Below are 10,162 nucleotides of genomic sequence, written 5' to 3' on the forward strand. Positions count from 1 at the left end.
AACGTCGCCGTCATATATCTGCAGACTTAGGGAGGATATACCGTGATGTTAGGGGTCAGCCACAGGAATGAGCGCCTTGACTACAGTGATGCCAAGGGATACTACTGCAGGGATCAAAGTTGTCTTTTAGTTGGCAATCCACTTTGATTGTTCTTTTGTTGTCTTTTGAGTCTGTGAGAGTCTTTTTGTATTCTGAGTTTTGTTCTTTTAAAAAGTCTGTTTGTGTTGAGTCTGCTGTTGGGTGAATGTTTGTCTTTATGAAAGTTTTGTTTTTTGAGTTTTGAATCAAAAAGAAAAAACATCAATGAAAAGATTTTGTTATAGAAAAATTCGAAAATGAACCAAAAAGATTTTTTTTTTGTAAATATATAAAAATATATATATAAATAAAAAAATAAAAAATAAAAAAATTGGTCATGTTTCTTAACGTAATGATCTAATTCATGTGGCGACATGATACGTAGGCAACCCCCAAAAGGTTCGATCGAAATATCTTTCAATGACTCTAAAATGAGGGATCAAAATGAGACAAGTGGAAAGAAAAGCGAAGAGAGAGAGAGAGAGAGAGAGAGAGAGAGAGAGAGAAGGAGAGTGAGAGAGAGAGAAGAAAATAAGAGCGTCAATAAGAAGCAACCTAATAAGACGGAATGAAACATGAAGCCTTACAAAAGCATGTTAGAAATGGTGATAATGTTAGGAGCATGGAATATTGTGTGTGATTCAAATCTATAAAATGCTTAACCCTAACACGTTTGCTGTCTCTTATATAGTAAGCTTAAGGTGGTTGGTTTGTAGTGAAACTGGCAACATATTATTATTTTACCAGATCAAAGGGGAAGGTAGCAATGACTAACAATAATGAAATCGAGTTGGTCAGTGACGACCCCCGGGGTCAGTCAATTGAGCAAGAGTCGGAAGAAGTAAGAAGATTGAAATAGTAACTGTCTGATGTGCATCAAGCTTGGGTCTCCGGTCAGCCTCCGCCTTAGGGTCCCTCAGAGAGAACTTCCACTGTACCCCTGGCTACTCAACCACCGCTCTATGCAATGAGAGATCACATTCTACCTCCAGGGTATGTGCCAAACTACAACCTCCATGTTGCCACTGGTACCTCTATTGTGCGATCTCCAGTAGCACCGATCAGGAACAACCCTCTAGTCGTGTCTGGCGCGCCGGCATATACAATCCCGCCACCACCTTCTATGACGAGGCCAAACAATGAGCCACTATCTCATGCTTATGATGGCCAGTACTGCTCTCCACATATGGCTTCCAAGGTCTCGGCTCCATTCAATCAAACTCCTCAGCACGAGTCACCAGTGGAAATTGAAAAGGCTGCCAAGACGGGTGAGCCAGATGAGATGGCCAGAAAAATAAAAAGTCTCGAGCAGAACATAAAAAATATACAAGGACTAGGTGCTCACAAAAGTGTTTCCTTCAATGATCTATGCATGTTCCCTCACATCCATTTGCCACCAAAGTTAAGACTCCGAAATTTGACTAATATGATGGACACGATGACCCTGTCGCCCACTTGAAAAGGTACTGCAACCAGCTGAGGGATGCAGGAGGAAACAAAGAGTTGTTGATGGCTTATTTTGGGGAAAGTCTTGTGGGAGTAACCTCTGAATGGTTCATTGACCAAGATATCTCCCACTGGCATGTTTGGGACGGCATAGGACAAGCCTTCGTCAAAAAATTTCAATACAACATTGATATTGTGCCAGATCGCAATTCCCTATCCAATATGAAGAAAAAGGCCTAAAGATTTAGGGAGTATGCCAGCAAGTGGAGGGAGCAAGCGGCTAGAGTTAAGCCACCCATGGATAACCATGAGCTGATCACTGTTTTTCTGGAGGCTAAAGATCCTGATTACTTTTAGAACATGATGTCCGCAATGGGTAGACCTTTTGCAGAAGCAATCAAAATAGGAGAGATTGTCGAAAATGGCCTCAAGACTGTCAGAATTGTAAGTCAAGCTGCTCTCAAAGCCACCACCCCAAGCAATCCAAAATGGATCGGGAAGTTTGGCAAATAGAAATAAGAGAGATGAAGGGTCCAAGATAACTTCGGGATATAGGGAAGTCAAAAGAGGGGCATTGCACCCTTATGTGCAAGTTCAGCAGGGGCAATCCAGCTACCCTCAACATTAATATCCCTTGCCAATTACTCAGTACCTTGTGGGCCCACCATAATATATAGTGTTTAATGCCAGTTTTACGCTCGGCCTCCCAATCAACAGGTACGGGCACCGGCTCCAAGGATCCCCCGACATCAACAGCAAAATTTTTGGGCACCCTACAATGCTTGTCCCAGGCAAGATTATCGTCAAGAGTAGAGGCCGGTCGAAAAATTCACTCCATTGGCTGAATCATACTCTAGTTTTTTCTAGAAGTTGAAGCAGATGGGCATGATTGGACCCAGCACTCCTCACCATATGCATCCCAATTCACATGGATATCAAGCAAATGCTAGATGTAAATATCATTCAGGTGCCCCGGGCCATAACACCGATGATTGTTGGACTCTGAAAAGAGCCATATAAAGACTCATCGCTAAAAAGTTTATTGTGGTGACAAATGGAGAGGACCCTCCTAATGTGACAAACAACCCGTTTCCAACACACAATGATGTTTATTTTGTGGGAATGATTGGCTGAGATCAAGAATGCAAGCCGGTTGGTCGAGCAGGAATGATAGTGGGAATAATTCAAGAAGGAACATGACTGAAAGTAAGTCCAAGCCGAGATGTGTCGTTGAGTGTGAAAGGAACCCAGTGCTCAGATAAGGCAACTTTATTTGATCCAAAAGTCTCGAGGTTGGAAGTTGGCTCCGCTGTTCAAAGCCCAAGGTTGTATGTCCTGGGAGGTTGCCCAATGACAAGGTAGAATCATGGTGGTACAAAAGGTATAACAGAGTTGATCATAATCAAACCCGCCGTGCAACAACATATGACAAACACGAAAACTATTCCTTGGAACTAAAACAAAACTATGGTGACCTACAAGGGTAAGGATTCATTGAAGAAGTGGGGGAAACTGGAGGTTTGACTCGATCGGGGAGGTGTTAATCTCTAGAAGAGTTGAGGAAGGCCAAGCAAATCAGAGAAGGCCAAATGCTAATAAAAAGCCAGTCACTGAAGAAGAGGCGGAAGAGTTTCTGAAAAAGATGAAAGTTCAGGATTACTCAATCATTGACCAGCTGAAGAAGACTCCTGCTCAAATCTCTCTACTATTTTTGCTCATAAATTTAGAAGAGCATTCCCGTGTATTAATCAAGATCCTAAATGAGGTACATATCCTAAAGAAGACCACAGTGAATCAGTTAGAGAAGATGGCCAATAGATATTTTGAGGTAAACAGAATCTCCTTTAATGATGATGAACTCCCCGAGGAAGGAGTCGGGCATAGGGCATTGCACCTGACTGTCAAATGTGAGGGGCACTACGTAAAGCGAGTCATGGTTGATGGAGGCTCGAGCATAGATATATGCCCTCTCTCTACTTTGAAAAGCATGAAGATCAATACAGATAGAATCCGACCCAGCAATGTACGCATCCAAGCTTTTGATGGCTCAGCGAGAGACACCATTGGGGAAATCAGCCTCACCATGACAATTGGGCTGGTTGATTTTGAAATTGTCTTCCAAGTAGTGGACATGGAAACCTCTTATAACTTTCTTCTTGGAAGGCCATGGATCCATATGGCTCGAGCTGTGCCATCCACCTTGCATTAGATGCTCAAGTTCGAACATGAAAGGCAAGAAATTATTGTTCACAGAGAAGATGACTTGTCCATTTATAAAGATTCGTTAATCCTGTGTACTGAGGCCAAGGAAGGGTGTGAGTCCATTGTCTATCAGGCTTTTAAAGTGGTTGATGTGGACTACGTTGAGGAAGGAAAACCCATTCTGTATCCTCGTCTGTCTGCCATATCTGTAATGGTAGCTGCACTTATGCTGAGACACGGTTATGAGCCAGGAAAAGACTTAGGGGCATCATTGCAAGGAATTTCGGAACCCATTTCTCTTTTCGGTAAAGAGGGTACTTTTGGCTTAGGTTTCAGGAAAAGAAAAGTAGATGAAGACAAAGACAAGCACTGCAAAAAGTATGAGTGGGACTTGCAGAAACCGATCCCTCAAATTTTCTCCGCTTTTGTCAAGCCACGACTCCAAGAGGGTCAAATTCTTCGACGCAGGAAAACATTGATGAAATTTTCCATGGCCTCAGCCAGATATTTTCTGAAGTGAATATGATCCATGCTGGTGAAGGCACTAGTCGCGCTGATATACAACTAATTGACCCAGAAGGAAGGAGTCTCGGTAGTTTGCTTTTGTAGTTTCTTTTTGTATTTGGGTTACCTTCAGGGTTGTAATCTAGACATCTCAGTTTGCTTATTTTGTTTTATGTTAACCCTTCTATCCTTTCAAATTCAATAAAAATGCAGTTCAGTTTCGTATCAAGTTCTGTATCTTTTCCTTTTTCTAATTCCGATCATTTTGTTTCCATTTCAATCTTGTTAATGTCGGCTTTGATAACATGACATGCATGCGGAATTCACACCTAGATCTTACAAAGCTGTCTAATTTTGAAATAATGCATCAAGAGGTTGAATATGATGAAGATGAAGTTGTTGAGGAAATAAAAAGAGAATTTGAACAATTTGAAAACATTCTTAAGCCCAACCTCAATGAAACTGAGCCAATTAACCTTGGAAGTCATCAGAGAAACAAAGATAAGCATTCACACTGAACAAAATACCAGAGATGCCTTGAATCAAATTTTATTTGAATACAGAGATGTGTTTGCTTGGTCTTATGATGATATGTCGGGTTTAAGTGTTGATCTAGTGGTTCAAAAGCTTCCCACATATCCTGATTTTCCACCAGTCCAACAAAAGCAACAAAAAATTAAAACAGACATGAGTGATAAAATCAAAGAGGAAATTATGAATCAATTGAGCGCTAATGTGGATAGAGTCGTCCGATACACTACCTGGGTGAAAAATGTTGTGCCTGTGCCGAAGAAGGATGGAAAAACTAGAGTCTGTGTTGACTACAAAGATTTGGACAAAGTGATTCCAAAGGATAATTTTCCTCTACCAAACATCCACATACTTGGAGATAATTGTGCAAAGCATGAGATGCAATCTTTTGTAGATTGTTACGCCGGATACCACCAGATTCTAATGGACGAGGATGATGCAGAAAAGACCCTTTCACCACTCCATGGGGTACATATTGTTATAGGGTCATGCCATTTGGTTTGAATAACGCAAGGGCAACCTATATGAGAGTCATGACCACCATTTTTCATGACATGATTCACAAAGAGATTGAAGTATATGTCGATGACATCATCATAAAGTCAAAGACACAAGCTGATCACATGCGCGATTTGAAAAAGTTCTTCGAACGGCTGCGAAGGTAGGACCTTAAGCTCAACCCAACCAAATGTGCATTTGTAGTTCCATCTGGGAAACTCCTTAGTGTTATAGTCAGCTAAAGAGGCATCGAATTGGATCCATCTAAGATAAAGTCTATTCGAAATCTGCCACCACCGAAGAACAAAACTGAAGTTATGAGTTTGCTCGGGAGGTTGAACTACATCAGTCGGTTCATTGCTTAGCTCACAACCACATGTGAGCCTATCATTAAGTTTCTAAAAAGGGATGTTGCTATCAAGTGGATAGACGATTGCCAAAAAGCTTTTGACATGATCAAAGATTATCTGTCAAAACCCCCGGTACTGGTCCCACCTGAACCTGGAAGGCCTTTGTTTTTGTATCTATTGGTGATGGATAATTCATTTGGATATGTTCTGGGGCAACATGATGCAACACACAAAAAGGAAAAAATCAATCTATTATTTGATCAAGAAGTTCACCAATTGTGAGGTTAAGTATACCCCTTTAGAAAGGACATGTTCTGTCTTGACTTGGGTCGCTCAGAAGCTGAGGAATTATCTTTTGGCCTACACTACTTACCTCATATCCATAATGGATCCCTTGAAGTACATCTTCCAAAAGCCAATGCACACTAACAGGTTCTCAAAATGGCAAATTCTGCTCACAGAGTTCGACATCATCTATTTCACTCGCACCGCAATGAAAGCACAAGCTTTGGCTAATCATTTGGCACAGAATCTAGTCGATGATGATTATGAGCCACTGAGCACATACTTCCTAGACGAAGAGGTCAACTCCATAGAAGAGGTAGTTCAGGACAACATCCATGCATGGAAAATATATTTTGATGGGGCTGTCAATATCAAAGCAATTGGGATCGGGGCAATCCTCATATCACCTATTGGACAGCACTACCTTGCAATGGCCCAACATCGATTCTTCTGTACCAATAATACGGTGGAATACGAGACTTGTATCATGGATCTAAAATTGGCCCTCGATCTGGATGTGCATGAACTATTGGTTGTGGGAGATTCCGACTTGCTTATCTGGCAAGCCCAAGGCGAATAGGAGACTCGAGACATCAAGCTTATTCCATACAGACAATGTGTGCAAGACCTAAGCAAAAGATTCATGTCCATAGAGTTTAGGTACATTCCCAGGTTTCACAACGAGCTAGATGATGACTTGGCTACCTTAGCCTTGATGCTCCCTAATCCAGGCAACAATTATATGGATCCATTAGAAATCAAAGTTCGGAATCAACACAGTTACTCCAATGCAATTGAGGCAGAACCAGATGGTAAACCATGGTATCCTGACATAAAACTATTCCTAAAAATAAGGGAATACCCGGAGCATACCAAAGGAGATCATAAAAGAACTATAAGGCAACTCACCGATGGTTTCTTCCTGAATGGGGAAATCCTGTACAAAAGGACCCCAGATTTGAATTTGTTGAGATGCATAGATTCCTCAGAAGCTGAGCAGATCATGAGTGAAGTGCATTTGGTGTTATGTGGGCCTCATATGAATGGATACGTTTTGGCAAAGAATATTCTGTGGGCTGGGTATTATTGGCTTACTATGGTGCGAGATTTCTTCAATTTTGTTCGCAAGTGTCACCAATGCCAGATTCATGGCGACCTGATTCATCCCATGTCCTCTCCTTGGCCTTTTATTGCTTGGGGAATTGATGCTATTAGACCAATCTAGACAAAGGCTTCAAATGGGCATAGATTCATTTTGGTCGCCATTGATTACTTTACCAAGTGGGTGGAGGCCATCACTTTCAAAGCAGTCACCAAGAAAGCAATGGTAGATTTTGTTCATTCCAGCATCATCTGTCACTTTGGTATCCCAAAGACCATTATCACTGACAATGCAACCAATCTAAATAGTCATTTGATGAAGGAGGTATGCGAGCAATTTAAAATTATGCATCGCTATTCTACCCCTTACCGTCCAAAATCCAATGGAGTCTGTAACAACCCGAATGATCGTTTTGAGCTCTAGCACTTTGTTCAGCGGTTTGAGGCCGTGAGTAGCTTCACTTCAGGTATTATGACTTATATGTGTGGTCGGAATTGAACTTCGGGAAGTTCGGAGTTGATTTGGAAAGAAAATTCTAATTTCGGAAGCTTTAAATTGGAAGAATTGGCTACGGTTTGACATTTTAGTAAACAACCTCGGAATCAGGATTTGAAGGGTTCAATAGGTTCGTATGATAATTTCAGACTTGGGCTTATGTTCGGGTTTAGTATCAGCTCACCCGGGAGCAATTCTGTGCTTATTATTGAAAGTTGGCATTTTTGAAAGTTTTAGAATCTCATTAGTTTGGTTTGAAGTGGATTTTTATGTTATCGATGTCCGTTTGGAGTTCCGAGCCTTGGAATAGGTTCGTATCCTAATTTGTGACTTGCACGTAAAGTTTGGCATCATTCCGTGATGTTTAAGTGTAATTCGGACGTGTTCGGCAAAATTTGAAGGTTGGAAGTTGAAAGAAATGTTTCGGCCATCGATTTGTAATTTTGATGTTGTTTGACATGATTCGAGGTTTCGACTAAGTCCGTATCATGTTGTGCGATGTGTTGGTATGTTTGGACGGGGTCCCGGGGGCCTCGGGTTTGAAACGGATTGAAATCGAATCGAAATTTGAAATTGAGGCAATGCTGGGAATTTTGACTGCTGGTGTTTTCGCACCTGCGCAGGAAGGAATGCAAGTGTGGTGCCGTAGAAGCGGGGCAGTGGCTCGCAGAAGCGACCGGGGGCAATACTGGACTGGGGTCGCAGGTGTGATGATATTTTCTGCACCTGCGTGATCACGGAAGCGGAATTGAGCCACAGAAGCGGTCTTGGGCAAGCTGGGCAGTGGCCGCAGGTGCGAACCTTTTACCGCATCTGCGATGGCGCAGATGCGGCTTCCTGGAGCACAAAAGAGGAGTGGAGCGTTGGAGCGAGGGGGATTTGCACACCTGTGATGTCGCAAGAGCGGGACCTTGTCTGCTGGTACGAGGGGCGACCTCCAGTGTTTACCGAAGAAGCGGACTTGGTCTTGTAGAAGCGACGCCGCAAAAGCGGCCTTTGGCTTCGCAGATGCGAAGGTCGCCTAGGCAGAATGTATAAGTTAGCCAAATCGAGTTTTGGCTAATTTCACCTCTTTTCTCTCATTGGAGCTAGCCTTGGGGGCGATTTTGGTGTGCCATTTTTGTCATCCTTCATGAGGTAAGTAATTCCCACATATTGTGAGTTAAGTACATGATTTATATGTGGATTTGAACATGGAAATTAGTAGAAAATTGGGATTTTGGTAGAAAACCTAGAAATTGGTATTTTTTTATTTTTACCACGAAGTTGGTCATGGAAATGGAAAAAAAATCATATATTTGGGTTCGTAATGTTATAGGTATAGTTTATCTTTGAGAAATTTCGGAATCCGGGCATGTGGGCCCGAGGGTTGACTTTATCAACTTTTCGAGCAGAGTTAGGAATTGATTAAATTAATTAATTATGGGTATTAGAGTATATTTTGATTGGTTTGCACATTGTTTGACTAGTTTTGGATCGACGGGCATCAGTTTGAGGTGTTAGAGAGGTTTTGGAGCCGGTTATGAAACTACGGAGCGAGGTAAGTCTCTTATCTAACTTTGTGAGAGGGAAACTACCCCTAGGTGATGTATTAGATATGTGCTACTTGTTGTAGGGGCTACGTCCGCACGAGGTGACGAGAGTCCGTACGTAGCTAGATTCATGTTATTGTCCGGGTAGACTTAGGTTCACACCATGCTATAATTGTACTATAGGTGTTATCTTTGCTCGTTTAATTCCTTTATGTCGCATTACAACTTGAGACTAGACTTGCGTAGAGTGATAGTCTTGCTATTGTAGAGATTTGACATGCTTCATGATTAGCCTCGGAATAATTGTACTCTCCTTACAAAATACTCACGTGTTGTGTTTTTTCATCGAAAACCTTCCTTAAATTTCATAACTCACATGTTTATTCATGAGTGGGGTCAATGACCCGTTAAAGCTTCTTATTCTAATGGGATTGGGCCATTCTCCTCGGCAGTATAATATATACATCTATGGTTCGTGTCGTTCGACCCTCGGCAGTGCACACATTATGATGGGATCGGGCCGTTCGCCTCAGCAGGATTATGTATCATACTCTTATGGGAGAGGGCCATTCGCCTCAGCAATAAAATAGATGTATCTATGGTTTGCGCCGTTCGACCCTCAGCAATGCACATATTATGATGGGATCGGGCCGTACGCCTCGGCATTTCTATAAAATACTCTTATGAAATCATGCGTAATAATTGACAAGAAGCTAGTACATCTGTGAGTTTTCCTAATTCGAACTATGATGACCTATCTGGTGAGGTCCATTACATATATACTCCGATTGTGGTGGTAACTACTAGCTTAGAGCTTGAGTTTATTGTTGAGAGGAGGATTTTACCACGTATTTATATACTTGTTGTTTCGTTTATTTACTCTTCCTCACATCTGTATACTTCTACCGTATCTGTCTTATTGGACCACTAGTAAGTGTCAATGTCGACCCCTCGTCACTACTTCTCCGGGGTTAGGCTTGATACTTATTGGGTACGCGTTGATTTACGTACTCATGCTACACTTGCTGCACTTATTATGCATGTACACATATGTCTGGTGGTCTTTAGGGCGCAACGACACGACTATTGCGGGGACTTTACCCAGAGCTGCATTCCATGTTACGATCTGCAGCCTGTA

At 42.0% G+C, this 10,162-nt stretch overlaps 2 protein-coding genes across 2 annotated transcripts; both read left to right on the forward strand.

The window, feature by feature from the left end:
* Window positions 1–5,995: 5,995 nt before the first annotated feature.
* Window positions 5,996–6,475, forward strand: LOC138903927 (uncharacterized). The gene has a single exon (XM_070192498.1). The coding sequence runs from the start codon at window positions 5,996–5,998 to the stop codon at window positions 6,473–6,475; it is 480 nt and encodes a 159-aa protein (XP_070048599.1).
* Window positions 6,476–6,538: 63 nt separating this feature from the next.
* Window positions 6,539–7,120, forward strand: LOC138903928 (uncharacterized). Its single transcript, XM_070192499.1, has one exon. It carries the CDS (start codon window positions 6,539–6,541, stop codon window positions 7,118–7,120), a length of 582 nt encoding a protein of 193 aa, XP_070048600.1.
* Window positions 7,121–10,162: the final 3,042 nt, after the last annotated feature.

The sequence above is a fragment of the Nicotiana tomentosiformis genome, unplaced genomic scaffold, assembly GCF_000390325.3.
Source record: "Nicotiana tomentosiformis unplaced genomic scaffold, ASM39032v3 Un00169, whole genome shotgun sequence".
NCBI lineage: Eukaryota > Viridiplantae > Streptophyta > Magnoliopsida > Solanales > Solanaceae > Nicotiana > Nicotiana tomentosiformis.

Coding starts and splice junctions, on each gene's coding strand:
- LOC138903927 (XM_070192498.1), top strand. CDS start 5,996: ATGGATCCCTTGAAGTACATCTTCCAAAAGCCAATGCACACTAACAGG.
- LOC138903928 (XM_070192499.1), top strand. CDS start 6,539: ATGTCCATAGAGTTTAGGTACATTCCCAGGTTTCACAACGAGCTAGAT.